The sequence below is a fragment of the Telopea speciosissima genome, chromosome 7 (assembly GCF_018873765.1).
Source record: "Telopea speciosissima isolate NSW1024214 ecotype Mountain lineage chromosome 7, Tspe_v1, whole genome shotgun sequence".
Taxonomy (NCBI): domain Eukaryota; kingdom Viridiplantae; phylum Streptophyta; class Magnoliopsida; order Proteales; family Proteaceae; genus Telopea; species Telopea speciosissima.
The window spans coordinates 1,111,017-1,126,850 of record NC_057922.1 but is presented as its reverse complement, the minus strand read 5'-3'; the positions used below and the strand labels follow the sequence as shown (position 1 = coordinate 1,126,850).

Below are 15,834 nucleotides of genomic sequence, written 5' to 3'. Positions count from 1 at the left end.
AAGAAGTGCAATTTCATTTAATAGGAACTAGGAAGCACTGCATAGAGAGCTTTTTTTTGGGGTTGGGGTGGGTGCAAGCTATCAAGCTAATGAGCCATTTCATTTGACCATACGTTTTTTGGTGCCAAGGTGGGCCATCTCTATGGTGGCCTGGAGAGGGAGTGGGAGCCCAATGGGACCCTGGGGAGGGGGGGGGGAGCAAGAAAGGGGGTGCCTCGGCTGGCACCCGAGTGTAAGGGAGGGGACCCGAACTCGAGTACAAGCCCCGGCCAAAGCTTCGACAAGCAAAGGCACAACCAATCGACCAAGTCGATTGTCTGCACCATACTTTAAAGGCACAACCAATCGACCAAGTCGATCGTCCGCATCATACTTAAGTGCCATAATTTGGACCTTTTGTCTTTATTTGCTATACGTAGTGCTTCTTTGGAACATATGAACACATTTCACCTAAAAAGCTCTGAACACAGTTTTCGGCATGTCTATAACGTTGCTTTTTATTATTCTTCCCCATTATCTACCTTATTTTTTACGTCCCTTTTTATAGGCAGAGAACAAAAAGATTTTATTTATGTCAAAAGAAGAACGTACAGTTACAGAAGTATATTCATATAAAATGTTATACAACAACTAAAAAGAGAACTGCATAGCCACAAAATGGGAAGACTTATCTCTCATGCAAATTACTGGTGAATGATGTATCCATTGAAAGCCCATTGAAAAATCATCCAAGTAGCTTCTTTTTTGGATGAGTCGAGTAATTTATTGATGGGGATGATGGATCCCTTAAAAAGGAAGAAACACAACAGGGAGACCTGCTACCAAAAGAAGAGCTATACAGTAGACAATAAGTAAACCCAATCTAGTCTTTACAAAACGTTTACAAGCTACCCATTGATACCATCTGGCTTGTTGGACTTTCTTCTTATCTCATTATCTGACCATTCATTCTAGTGATTCTGCCAAATCATATGCACCTTGTCCTACTCCGAGCCAAGATTCTTTAGGTGTTTGAGTTAGAAACTAGTTATGGAATATGGATTGATTCAACCAAGGAACGAGGAGTAAGAGCTGGGAAGAGAGGAGGAGAAAAGAAGAAGGAAGAAAGAAAGAAGAAGAAGGATTGAGAGAGAACTGTGGGGAGAGAGAATCGACTCTTCTCCCCTATATTGTTCATTAACCATTAAAGGGAAATTACATATGCCTCCCTAGGGAGATAAAAGGTAAAAAGTAAAATTACAACTCAACATAACATTACATTGAACCAGTGACTTAAGTACCCCTATTTCATTAACACTAACAGTTTGAGAAATGCTACTTTAGTGTTCGAGCATGCATGTGATGTCATGATGACACAGAGCTAGAATTTATCTCAAATGTGCAATGTCCTGAGACTCTATTTCACATTGTCTATTGATTTATCTCAATGTTTCTTTGTTCTCATAATCTAGTACTCCTTTGTTATTATTATTATTATTTTTTTCTGAGATTCATTATCAGTAATTCCCATATCAACATTTGGAAAATACTTTGTGACATATTACATGATATACGCTCATGTTTTAACTTAAATTTTTTATTGTGTAGCTAGAGTAATTGAGGAGGAAATGTTTGGGGTTGACAACATGTGCTGGATCTCAGCGAAGGCTACATCAGAGGCTTCCAGGCTTGCTGAATTATTGATTCTGCAGACAGGGATGACAGCGTTTGGGCAAGCTTATTATAGATACGAAAGTGATCTTGTACCGAATGTAGGTTAATCAAATGATAATCATGCATTTTGTTCACTGATGGGTTAGCTTTGCTGGAAGAGCAAGTTTGGACTAGCTTGAATGTATCATTGATTGATTTTCTTTGAGTGAGTGTTAACAGCTTGCAGCAAAATTGGACGCACTGCGAGATGAGTATTTGCGTTTTGCTGTTGAGAAGTGTTCTTCTGTTCTGCGGGAATATCATTCGGCTGTTGAGACAATCACAGGTCAATGTTGATCTATTTCTTTGCTAGATTCACGATGTCTACTAAATCATCACTTAATAATATATTCATGGGAACACTGTAGTGTTTGGTTAGAATTCGTAATGGTGAAAAAAAGAGCGTCCCAGTGCACTAGGCTCCCGCTGCTGCATGCTCTGGGAGGGGAAAATGTACGCAGACTTACCCCCACTTCGCAGAGAGGCTGTTTCCATGTTTTGAACCCGCAACCTGATGGTTGCAATACCACAACTTAACCGTTGCACCAAGGCTCGCCCACTGGAGATGCCTCAATAAAGGATTAATGTTTTTTAACGATTTACCATGTGCTAGTTTTACCTAATAAGTGCTTGGTGCTGATTGTCCGTAAACCTTCAAATTGGACATAGATATTTTACTGGAGAAAGGACAGATTAGTGCTGAAGAAATTTGGGAAACATACGAAAAGGCTCCACGAATAACTCAGGTTTTTCTTTAACTGAAACCTCCTATCACAGTTGCTTGTCCTGATGTTTAAATTTACCATTGGCTGTGTCAGCTGAGGTAAAAGAAGCATAGATTTATGATGGTACGTTTACTAGAGTATTTACTGTTTTGAAAGTCCTGCAGTCATTATATTAGAAACATATATCTGAACCCTTTTGCTCTATTGTTTATGTACTGTGTTATATAGTTTATTGGGTGGTTGGCAGTATCTTGTCTTAATCAGTTATCAAATCACATAGCTAATGGAGCAAGTAAATTGGGTTGCCCATTACTTTGTGGAGAATATTTTATCAAAACACACTTATTACTTGGTATTGTGCATCCTACATCTTGTGATATAGTTTCAAAAGTTGTTCTCCTGGGTTCAAGCACTTCATGTCATCATGTGTTGGATGTTTATCTATTTATGAACATTGTCTTTTGATTGGGGAAGTTAAGTTTTATAGAAAAGATAGAGAAAAATAAATCTGAAAGGTAGGCTTTTCATAAACTATTTTGTGGCAAATAAGTCTATTAGTTTTCTTTTCTGTTCATTGAGGTTGAGACGTTGAGTTACTAACTGTCCTTTCTCTTCCTTTCAGAGCCTTAGATTGACACCAAATTACTCCTGAGCCTTCTTTGGACCTCATTGCCCAGGGAGAAACCAATTCCTAATTTGTGACCTCTAAGCTCCATCCATAGCGATCTCGGATGTTCAAGGAACCACTTTCTTGGTAATGTGTGAGAGATTGAATTTATCTCGTGCCTGGAAAGGAGTAAACAAATATAAGATTGTAAGAGCACCTGAGCGTAGAGTCTCTCTGCACGACGCAAAGGACTGTAGACAAGAGTCATTTTCTTATTGACCCCACATTGTAGCTTCCCTAGGTCATTGGATTCCTATAGCACCAAAGAGGGTCAAAAGATTTAATGAGACAGGTTGGGGCTAACAGCCTAACAGTGTCTTGTTTGTTATGCAATCTGAAAATCCAGATTATGGATCTCAGATGCAAGCAGGCCTAATGATCAAATCTGTGATCAGATCTGAGATGAAGGGAGTAACTGCGTTGTCAAGGGAGAAATTCAGATCGATGGAAGGGGAGGGAAGAAAGATAAGATCAATCTGCTTGGGAGGGAGAAGAGAGGAGAAGAAACCAGGGTTGGGATTCCAAACCCATATGCATTGCTCAATAGCACCAAAACTCATAAAAAAAACTCACATTCTTCACTCAAATCATCTCTAATTGATGGGGGAGTCATTTTTTTTGACTGATCACTATACTTTGTCAAGAGATCTGTCAGATCAGATTTATTTTTCTCAGGTTTCTTGGTAACCTGCTAATTTGGTCGGTGTGCTATATATATTGCAAACTACCAATTGGATCAGCTCAATATTGTGGGAATTATTGTTATTGTAATATTGTCTACAAGGAGCATTTGGCCAGAATTTGGGAGACATTAGGCTCTCTGGTTTTGGCTGTTGGATTTACTTCCTACAATTGTGTTTCCGCCCTGCTCTATGATTTGGTTCCCTGTGGCTGGGATTTCTGATTTTATTATGAAATTTGTCTTGCGGTTGGAGTTCTTTATCTACTTTGATCTGATCCAATAGAAGCTACTCTTGATTATGGAATTTATTTGTTTTGCATCCTTCATGATGCTGGTTATTGCTGCCATATGATGATGGATTATCCTTTGGTGTTCTCCCCTGCATTATTTGTCCATGTGTAGTGCTACATGTGAGGGGGACATTGATTATTATCATTTGATATTTGAAGATTATTATTATTATTATTATCTGCTCTAGTCATCAGCTGAAGATTATTATTATTTGCTTGTTTGTATCATCTGCTTGTGTCCTCAGTAGCAATTTTCACAACTAACTTATGCTGCACTTTTATCAGTGGTCTGCAGCGACCCATGTTGCACTTTTATCAGTGGTTTGCAGCAACCTATGTTGCACTTTTATCGGTGGTTTGCAGTAACCTATTCTGCGCTTCTATCAGTGGTTCACAATGATCTATGCTGGATTTTTATTAGTGGTTTGCAGCAACCTATGATGCATTTTGCCAGTAGTTCGCAGCTACCCATGCTGCACTTTTATCCGTCTTCTTTATGAAGAATACTACTTGCCTTCCTTGAGAAGGGCTTATGATGTTGCAATTGTTGCTATGATATTTTGGCTTGCGATTGGTATTCTCTACCGCTTATTTTGCTAGTTGCTGTCTAGATTTATTCGACCCAAATATTTTTCTCTTCCATGTTGCTGATGATTGATGTGCTTGAGTTGGTATTGCTCATAGTAGTCAAGGCGTCACCTAGGTGTCCAGGCACCTTTCTCTCGCCTTGATTTTTGGTGTCGCCTTGGTCGCCTAGGTGATGCCTTGTCACCTTTTTTTCTGCCCCCTCGTTCGCCTTGGTTTGCCTAGGCAGTGTCTACGACTGCTATATATGTTCAGGACTGCTTTTGCTATTAATATCTAATCTTGTTGTTCTAAGCTAGAGCACATATATATGCTCCAGCTTGAGGGGGAGTGTTAAAGTATACAGTGAGGGGGAGTCTTAATTGTACCGTGGGGGGGGGGGGGGGAGAGTTTGATGTTGAGAGTTATTGTCTTGCTTTAAGTCATTGAGTCAATGTTAGTTACTTTAAGTCTCTTTGTTTTTATTTGTAATTAGACTCTTAGTAGGTTTCCTAAACATAATATTTATTCTGGGACTAGACCACGATAGGCATAATTCTGAATTTTATTGTGGCTCTAGGATTTTCTCCCCTTTTCTCCTATTGTGCTCTCTCTCTCTCTCTCTCTCTCTCTCTCTCTCTCCTTCACAGGTTCTAGTTATTGAGATCAAGATTTGTCAAAACATATGTAAAGACCTAAGATTCCTAAATTGACTCATAAAAGGACTCCTAATCACACTCACACACTCTATAAAGTAAATAAACTCACAACAAAACTCTCTCTAGCTATTAAGTATTCTAATCTAACTCAGTAACTCAAACACCCAACTTAATCCCGTGTAGTAAATTTATCCTTTGTTTATGGGCTTATAAACTAAGGACACCATAAACTAAGGACTGAGGAGGTAGAGGATCTAAAGAGATAAATCTGTTAGAAATGAGCGAAAGAGATTGTGGGGAAGGCAAGGGCGAGAAATCATGGTTCAAGGTCCCGTGAGATCTCAACAATTGTCTCAGTTTAAACCAAAGTTTGGAAACTCGTCTCAAGGTGTCTCGACTCTCGACCAGGTGGAGACTTGAGATCTCGCCGAGATCTCAGCGAGTGTATGTTTTTTTGGGTTAAATTACACGGACCTCCCTGACGAATTCCTAAATTACATTTCCCCCTTTGTGGTTCCAAAAATTACAGCCGTAAACCCTGGTAACCCCAGTGACAAAACGTTAGATAAACGTTAGACAGTTCACATATGACCATATTGCCCTTTCTTCTAAATGTTACCCTCTCATTTAAAACAAACCTTGCTGACCCTAACACCCTTCCTCCCGATTTGGACCTGTAAAGAGGAACCCTAGTCGACCCGCAACTCCAGGGCTTGAAACAAAACCCTGATTCTAAATATTGTCAGGGCTGATTTCTAGCTTGGATAGAAATTATATGTACCACTTGAAACAGCTCCATCCCTGAACTAAATGTCATTTTAATTGCCTAATGCCTCCCCCATTTGGTTAAAATTTATGTTTGTTTTTGTACAAAACCAGCAATTCTACAGAGTAACTTGATTTACTTTGGTTTGAATCAGTTACCTTTCTTATATGAAAACCTGCAAACCACTTGGGTAAATTTGAGCCCCACCTGATTTCTTAGATTTGGGGCCTACCGTGAAACAGAAGACCGCAAAAATTTGATCCGAATGGAAGCTAAAGAAAACCCTTGAAACAAGGAGGCTACCGGTCTCGATGTTTTCTTTTAACATTCCTCCTCCCCTCATCTTCATCTGCAGTTATGAGTGGAAACTAATATTGAAATCCAGGAGAACAGCAGCATAGCCCCTGCCGATTCAGATGTAGTAACATCAGAATGGCCACCGTCACTGCCAATATGGAGAACTCAAAACAATGATGGTACCATGACTCTTCATGAATTGCTACGGAGCATACACGAGGATGTGGCACTGCACCTACTGGATCTAACCAGTTCAGCAAACCCTTCTCTTCCTTTCGTTTGATTTTCTTTTGATCAATTGTATATTCTTCTCAATTGAAGGATGGGGTTAGAGTTTGGCGTTTTTGGATCTGAATTGATGCTTTGGGAACCCATGTTTAGATTGGGAAAGTTTTGTTAGATTTAGGAAAATTAGGGTTCTTGCTGAGCTGATTGAGAACATTGCAGCGTTCTGAGCATTTTTCTTCTCCATTTTGGTTTACACTTCCCGCTCTTCCTTCCGGTGGCTTGAGTTGCAGGTCGCTCTTCCGGTGGTTTTAGAAACAGGGACGACTTAGGTAATGATTGGTCAAGGGCATATTTGTAATTCTACCCTCTCAAGGGTAGAATGGTCCTAAAAACTATTATATGTTCCTAAGATTAGCAACTAACAGATAATATTAATGGCCTGCGTTTAAGTGTTATTGTGGTTGGAAAGCAGGGTTTATGACTGTAATTTTGGAAACATGGGGGGGAATGTAATTTAGGAACTCGTCAGGGGTGTAATTTACCCCTTTTTTTTTTGTCTCGGTAATGATGTTTTGGTGGGCAAATGACCACAATTGGCTCCGAAACTTTAAGGAAAGCTTTTTTTAGGCTTAATAAACATGTTTTAATCTTCAAATTGTAAAAAAAAAAACACCCAATTTGGTGTTTGGATTCGCATCCTTGGTTGGCAGTAAACGTCGAACTCTTAATGTAAAATTGCCTATTCTACACATTATTTGCGTACTATGAGACATAATTGGCAAGTAAAACAAGTAAATTATGCAATAATGGATGAAGACACATAATATTGAATAATTATTTAAGAAATAGTTAAAGCCTTATAGTTTCTACTACAAACTCCTCCACAGTGAAGTGTTCACAATGCATATTAAATAGACACACAACAGTGAACAATACATTAGTCATAGACACCCTACTTCACTAGTTTTCCATGTCCGAACTCCCAAAAATTTCGACATCATGAGGTTGTAGATCGGCCTCTGGTGTGTAACATATAGAAAATCTACCCCCATACAACAAGTATTTGTCATATATTTTTCCAAAAATAGTTTTTGGGAATAGTAACTTTACCTGAAATAGTTGAATGTAACCAAATCTTCCATAATAGGCAGCAATCGATCTCTTCGTAGTGATGTGGAAACCCCCAGTAGTGTATCTCAGTTGTATTGAGTGATGATGTGGCCAAAAAGTCAAGAAACAAGGTTTTCCCCGTTCTCTAGACAATAAACCCCTTCTCTATCAAGTTACTTTGAAATGTCGAAGTGTGCTCTCGAATTGGTGCTTTTTTATAAAGTGGAATGTAGCAGTTTTCCGAAATTTCGGTGAGACGGTACAAAGTACCGAAATCTCGCCTCGAGATATTCGAGTTAGTGCATTTCTGTGTCTCGTATGTAAACTCGTCTGGAGAAGCTCGGGATTTTCGAAATCATGCCGAGATTTCAGCAAGATTTAGAACCATGGTTTCGACAAGGGTCAAGTCAAGATAGGGTGCGAAATAAGAAGAATACATTTTCTCGGCCGAAATTGCGATATCTCGCTGAAATGTCACAAAGTCAGTTATATAAATACCATGTTTCAACTTTTCTCGGTTGAAATTTTGACCTATTCTTGGTAAACTCGACTGGTTTTGCCAGTTTGTGAAGAAAACAGCTCCAAATCACTTATTTGCTCCAAATCTTGATGCTCAAGAACAACATTTGGAGGAGATTTGAACTTGAAGGCGTGACACTCGTTCAATATTCGGATGAGCATATAGGGATAGGGGTGACTTGGTACTTGTAGTTGTTGGTTTGTATTGTTAAATGTTGACTCAAAATTATTTGACTATAGAACAAACAATGTTAGATGTATGAATTATGAAATGGTTCATAATTTGATGCTTTTTCATTCCTGTTGCTTATTTAAGTTGTTACACTTGAATTATGTATTCTAATACCCAGTGCACGAGGCTCCCGCCACTGCGGGTCTGGGAAGGGTCATAAAATACACATCCTTACCTGTGTTTTTGCAGAGAGGCTGTTTCTAGACTCGAACCCGTGGCCACTTGGTCACAATGGAGCAACCTTACCGTTGCACCAAGGCCCACCTTCGATTCTTTACTTCAAGATGTTTCAAAATGCAAGTTCAGTTTGAGGTCACCCATTGCTGTCATACATTAGTTCATTGATGGTTTTATCCTTTCTATATCCTACCTTGATATTCTCATGTATGCTCATTATGTCTCTATGTGTAAGTGTTGCTTTTTGATTGTCAACACTTTGCTTCTATGTCTAAAGCTTGCATGGTCCTATAATGTGAACCATTTAGTTCTTCTTTAATGTGTGATAGTCCTTTATTTCATGATCATTCTGATGCTCTCTATCGCAGCCTCCTGTGCATCCAGTTGATGAGTATGGTGCACTCATCTATGCTGGACGATGGGGCGTCCATGGGATTTCTCTTCCAGGGAGGGTTACTTTTGCTCCAGGAAATGTGGGGTTTTCAACCTTTGGTGCACCCCGCCCTCTCGAGGTAAGGTTAAATAATGGAAAATAAATACGGTTCTCTTATATTAAACACTGTTAGTTGCTATGCCGACTGATGCTATTTTTTCGTCTTTCTCATCTGCAGACACAAATCATTAGCGATGAGACTTGGAAACTAATAGATGGCATATGGGATAAAAGGATCCAGGAAATTAAGAATGAAGTTTCTATAGAGATTGAGGAAGATATGGAGAAACCACAGCTTTTGATGGCAGATCACTTCCTTTGAAAATTTCAGTATTTACATTTTTGGGGTATGTCTATATAATAACCTCTTTACTTCATACTTCTTTTTTATCTAATTTTTTAATAATTTTTGCGTTGGGGGGGGGGGGGGGAGGGGAGTGATTGAAACAGGAAATATTTTAACTTGAAAAGCACAAGACATGAATACACTTCGAGGGTAACCCCCCAACCCCCCGGCGGGGAAAAAACTCAACAATCAACATGTCCTCTGTCAACATCTCTTGCAACCAAACCTCTTACTTACTATCTTATGTTTGCTCCTCAAAGGTCCCTAACCTTTACTTTCTAGTTTGGCCACCCAAACAACTATTTGCTTTCCTCTACCTCAATGCCAAAAGGGAACAAGACCTTGGGTGAAAATAAGCAAAAGGATAAAGCGAAGACGGTAGTTAGGAGAGGAAAATAATCATATTCTCTGCATAGTTGTCTAGGCGTCACCTAGCCGTCCAGGTGGATTTTGGGGGGTCTAGGCGGTTGTCACCTTAGTGGTATTGAACGCCTTGACCCTTATTTATGTCAAATATCATTTAAGTAAAAACATTTACTTAAGATATTATTAATAAATAAACAATACCCTGTATTTGAATCCAATAAAAATAGTTAAAAAATAAAATTTCAAAAGGATAAAAAATCTACCCCCCAACTCAAGAACAAAAATTGGATTTTCGGCGGTATGTGAAATTTTCAACTTTCTAACGCCTGAGGTTTTTCTCTTAAAATTCTATAAATCTTAATATGATAAAACATTGCTAAAAACCAAAAGAGCGGTAAAATATTCATTTGTTTTGATATCTAAAAAATATATACATTCAGAGCGATTTTGACACCATTTGCACACACCAAATAATGTTTGACCGGAACATAACTCCTTCAATATAAATCAGATTTAAACAATCTTGAATTTGTTGGAAAGCTAGTTTTGTGCTCTACCTAATACAAAAAATCTCATGTAAAAATAAAATCATTTGACCAGTCAAACTTCTTAGGCTCTCTTTGGTATCATTTTTTTTTAATTTTTTTATTTTTGCCTATTTAACAAAAATATTAATGAAAGCCATTTTGATCAAAATCTAAAAATCGTTTGGTAAACATTAGACATAATAGAGTATAGAATGAGAAATGATTTTTTATGCCTACGTGTGGAATATATTTTTTTTTGAAGAAATGGTCCCAAATTATCAAATGTCATATATAGTGTAAGTGATGGGTGAAGAGATTCCCTCTTCACCCATCTTCCTTCCTGGGAATGGATCCTGTTGATGTATATCGAGCACATAGAGAAGAGGAGAATCTCGATCAGAATATTCCATTACTCGATCGAGATTCCCTCCTACTATGTGTCTCTTCTATCTCGTGGGGTGTAGTTAGGATTGTCTAGTCCTAGTTTCTATTTATGACAGATCCCACTTGGAATCATGATTTGGAATTCGGATAAGCATCGACATAGGAAGAAAAAAATCCAAAAGAGAAACCTTACGCTATGAAACAACGGACCAGGGTAGTACAATATTCATAATTTCCTATTAATCCCCTTCCTGGTGAAACAAAGAGAAAGAGGACCGTAATCAGCTAAAAACTTATCACGGATCAGGGTCTTACGAGGGTGGTATGTGCCAAAACTCAGCGTAGGCAAGATTTTCTCACCAGAGATTCAAGACACTGGATTTCCTGCTGCTTTGGCTTCCGACAACGGCGACCTGAGGCAACTCGATCATGGACGTGCTAACAAGCTGGGCGAATATGTCTTGGAGTAAATTGACGATTGGAATTACAGAATGACCGAGAGAAGCAGCACTCGACGACGACGACTAACTTTGCGGAGCAGAGACTGGTTGCTCAGCCATTATCGAATATCAAAAGATACCGTAGATGTTGGGATGATGAGCAGTAAAGTGCGAGGGAGAATTTTCAGAGAGGAAGAGCAGAGTTGCAGACAAAGGCCCAGAGCTTTATAGACTCTACTCCTGCCGTCCAAGCAAATGAAGCAGCGTAGAGTGGTAGACAACTAGGTGGAGAAGGGCTCTCAATCTGAAATCTCAATACGGTAAGCATACCTGATCCTTGTAACCAGGTGAAAAGCTCGACCTCAAATCCTGGATTAATAAAACAACAAACTTCGCTTAACAGTTCGATAAACGGTTTGTCTCTCCCTTGCAATCACAGTCAACCTCTTTAAAGGTCTGTTTTTGAACCTGATATCAATCCCTTTCTTTCAAAATTTTCTTCGTTGTTTATGTTCAGCTAGGGTTTTCGTTTCGCTTTCTCTTTCTCTGCGTCGTCTACGTGGTGTTTCTTTGAAGCTTTGAAGCTCCTGCCTTTTTTGGGACTTATGAGCACGTGCTCATTAAAGTCCCGCATAAATGACCAAAACTGATTTTTGGCCAAAACACATAAATGGGTTAGGACCTATTTGTGGTTTTTGTGTTTTTTCAAATTTTTTTAAGATAGAAACAAGCTCCATAAATGATACCAAATGCAGTAAAAAAATGTTTTTGTGAGCAAAAATAAAAAATAAAAATGATACCAAATTGAGCCTTAGAGAACTAGAACATTTCTCTAAATCGAGAGCAGTTTAATTACTTATAGATAAAATAATATTTTCTAAGAACGGTATAAACCAAATGTGAGACTAGGTATACCATGACAATGACCAATTCCAAGAACAGTATAAACCAACTGTATGTTTTGATTGTTTCAAACTTCCAATAGTTTGCTTGTTCATTTCTGCTGTCTCTAGTTCTATGTTAATTTTTTATGACTTGATGTGGCTTAATATTGATTTTTTATGACTTGATGTGGCTTAACATTGATATTTGATGACTTGATATGACTTTATGTTGATTTTTGATGACTTGATGTAGCTTAATGTTGATTTTTGATGACCTGATGTGGCTTAATGTTGATTTTTGATGATATACGGTAAATACTGTAACATACGAATTAATGTTAGATAATAGGGGAAATACAAAATATCAGTTGGGCGCCTTGTCGTCTAAGCCCTTAGGCACCCCTCCACCCCCTTGGTTCACCTTGACAACTATGATTCTGTCCTGTGGGAAGGGTAAGCCCAACTTTCCATCCTTACAGTAAGTAATTTCAGCCCCGCTTTGAATGCCTAAAGTGTGTTCCTCAACATTTAATCTTTTTGTCTGCATTAGCGCTGGCCCCCACCCTAACCCCCCCTCCAAAAAACAGAAGCGTCTCCATCTCACCTCCATAACCTGATAATTTCATTTAAAATTATCAGCTTGTTCATGATCTCCTATTCTTTCCCTATCGTCCTTCCTCTCCCAGCTGCCTGTTTGAGCTGTACTGTACAATGGTTTAGCAAATTTCCTACTTCAGATGTTGGCCTTTGGACAATGCAAGACTGCTGGTGATCTAATCAGCTGGGTTTCTGAGTGCAGAGGTGTTCATTTTATTAATTTTTTTTTTTTTTTTTGGGGGGGGGAGGGGGGGGGGGGGTTGGATTAGAGTGCCTGCTCTAAATAGCCTGGGGTTATTTAGATTGCTGTGGGAGTGTTCTTCAGTGTTGATTGCTCATATTATCAAAACTAGTCCATGATAACCCTTTTGCTGAGTCTCACCCTCTATTCGAGGGTTCACCACACAGACTGGAAATTCTGGAAGTTTAAGGAAAATGATCATCTCACCTGCAGATGACTGTGGGTGGTTTGATAAATCCAATGAATATAAAAAATTATTGAAAATATTTTTTTGACAGATTTTCTTATTACCCCTTAAGGTGTCAAATAATTTGTAACTATGCTTTTTACCCTTTTAGTATAACATTTATTTTCCAGTGAGGGTAAACCCTATCATTTCACATCTGTACTCGAAAAATGTGCAAAAGCAATGACTGATTTTAATAATGACATAATGATAAGTCACTTTCAATTTATTTTGAAAGCCCTTTTTTATATGACTTAATGAACTTTTGGGAATAAGACAAGGGGCAACCAAAAGAAGGTTCCAAGTTTTAAATACACATATAGAGGTGTCATTTAGACCGTCCTTTCTTGTAATTACAGTTTCTTCAATTTGTACTCATTAATACCACATTTTCTGCTATTTTAAGTTGATCTTGTGGGGTCATTCATAGGCAATGTAATCATATCTGAAAAAAAAAATGTCTCAAGCATAATTACAGGATTGCCCTTGAGCTTAAAACATTTTGGTCACTTTGCTAGTCATGTTTCTTTTAGGGAAAACTAATTTTATCTTTTGATTAAGATGAGTTGCCATTCAAGTGGGTTCTATTAATTAGCCATTATTCTGAGACATACTAGACTGGGACTTTTAGGATTCTTATTTTCCAATCCACTTCACTAAAGTCAGCCAATGCCATAACTAGAGTTTGCATCTTCAAGATCTGAACTTGCTACAGGATGGCAGTATGGAAGCTGATTTTGAGAACTTTCTTGTACTGATTTAAACATAAGAGTGTAGCATCCTTCTGGAGGGAAGGACAAGAGCTTTGAAAAATGGTGAAAACCTGAATTCGGGCCCCACCCATCCCACCAAAAAAAAAAAACCTTTGTATAGCTGAGGGAAGTTGGCTTATGTTGCAGGTGGGATACAGCTTGATTTGGATGGTGGATGATGCCCCAAAAAATACAAAAGAAGATTTGGTTGGTGAATATACATTTCTTTCCATCCAGAAAGGCTCTGCTCTGAAGATAAAGAGTCCGCGGAGATGAGTAGACATGACAGTGGTACCTTATTAGAGTGATGGCTCTGTCTCTCTGTGATGCTTCCCTTCGTTCCTGAAAATTTTTGGAACTGCACAGAAGATCAAACATCTTCAATTCATGCACCTTTTAGTAGCTGAACATGGAGCTGACAAAAAGTTTTGGAAACCACTAAATGCCAGAAATGCAGATTGGAGTTTTATAACTCAAAAAGAATTTTGTATCAAAGCTTGAATTGCTGTAATGACTGTTAGGGATGTATAATTTTGTGTACTTGCTTCTCTTATTCATCTCCTGCCTGTAATGTGAACCAGTATTTTGCATTTTCGGTGAAATTTACATCTTAGCAGTATGAGAGTAGTATGAATTGTAAAAAAATTTACATTTGGATCCCTAACAAGCGAAGAATGATCTTGCATCATGCCAAAATAAATTTGAAAAATCAATAAAAACAAAATTTTCACCCGAAACTGCCTTCTGCTGATATAGATATCTGGTGGATGTGTCTAAAGTCCAAATAGCCAAATCCACAACTCAAACTAAAACTTCACTAGATTAAGGTATCCTTCAAATTACTATTGCAAGTTTATAATGCCAACTTCTGTACCCTTACTAGATCCAAAATTAAAAAAAAAAAAAAGAGAGAATTTTGTTCTACTATAAGAGAGAGAGAGAGAGAGAGAGAGAGAGAGAGAGGGGGGGGGGGGGGGGGAGGAGAATAAACTGACCTGATAAACCGTGTCTTTTGCAGGTTTGATGAACATGACCCTTTTCTGGAGGGGGAGAAAAAAAAATCATTTGCAGAATCTGAAGTACTGCAACTCCGTTGATCTAGCCTCTGGATTTTGTCGAGGAGCCCTAATTAATCCATCATTTTTTCTGCCTATATGAAATGTAAAATCAAATTCCATTATCAACCATTTTTTATTTTTGGAATTGAAACGCCCGAACTTCTTTGGGTTGGGTTGTCGGCTATTAGGTCGTTTATGCGCTCTTAGGTGATTTGTGCCCAATTGAATATAGGAGGATATGATCGAGGATTTAAAAAATCAATACTGGTACAATACTACGAAGGCTTGCTCTCGGCGGGACGTAAAGCACGAGCTAGAAGAGCGGTTCACTCCCTATCTGACGAGATTCAGGAAAAAGGAGTTCTTGCAAAAAGGATGTCTGCGATGTATTTTCTATGGTTACGGGAATAGCGCATGTGGATAACGGATCAGAGGTAGTCCCTTAATATCATTATTAAATTACACAATTACTGACCAACTTTAAATGCCAAGACATGAGATTGAGGATTGTAAAGAGACATTATGATATTCGTTGTACCTTGTAACCAATTCGTTTACAAACAGATTTACCGAAGTGTTAAAATCACTTTCCATGGGCAATGAACTACCATCAACAACAAACTTACGTAATTTACTATGATAGAATAGTTTGCCATTGGAAAAAAAAAAAAAAAAAAAAAAAAAAAAACAGAAAGAAAGAATCTAAGATGGTAAACAGTGCCTTCAAACACCCTGAATTCTTCCCCATTCCTCATTAATAAATTGATCCACTGACGACATTTGATAAGAGAACTGACAAGATGTGCACTGCAACGTTGTGAAATAATAGTCCTGCACGAACCTCAACACTAAATGCTCTTGATACTGTTGGGTCCACTGCTGAGTTTAACTGTCAAAACAAACCAATATTTGTTAAATCTATACACATGGAATAGGAAAGGAAGTCTTAAGAAGACCTCTTTGTGGAAGGTG

At 38.3% G+C, this 15,834-nt stretch overlaps 1 protein-coding gene across 4 annotated transcripts in view; it reads left to right on the top strand.

Moving 5' to 3' along the window:
- LOC122666727 (probable inactive ATP-dependent zinc metalloprotease FTSHI 4, chloroplastic) overlaps nt 1-14,048 on the top strand; it is a 47,631-nt gene extending 33,583 nt beyond the window's left edge. The window contains exons 12-17 of one of the 4 annotated variants that reach the window (XM_043862785.1): nt 1,588-1,751; nt 1,873-1,978; nt 2,362-2,438; nt 8,977-9,120; nt 9,220-9,383; nt 13,948-14,048. In XM_043862785.1, the coding sequence (XP_043718720.1) occupies nt 1,588-1,751; nt 1,873-1,978; nt 2,362-2,438; nt 8,977-9,120; nt 9,220-9,363 (635 nt within the window). In that variant the 3' untranslated portion in view covers nt 9,364-9,383; nt 13,948-14,048. Of the gene's footprint in view, nt 1-1,587; nt 1,752-1,872; nt 1,979-2,361; nt 2,439-8,976; nt 9,121-9,219; nt 9,390-12,702; nt 12,775-13,947 lie in introns of those variants that run through there. The other 3 variants (XM_043862787.1, XM_043862786.1, XM_043862788.1) reach the window with 3 other exon arrangements.
- Nucleotides 14,049-15,834: the final 1,786 nt, after the last annotated feature.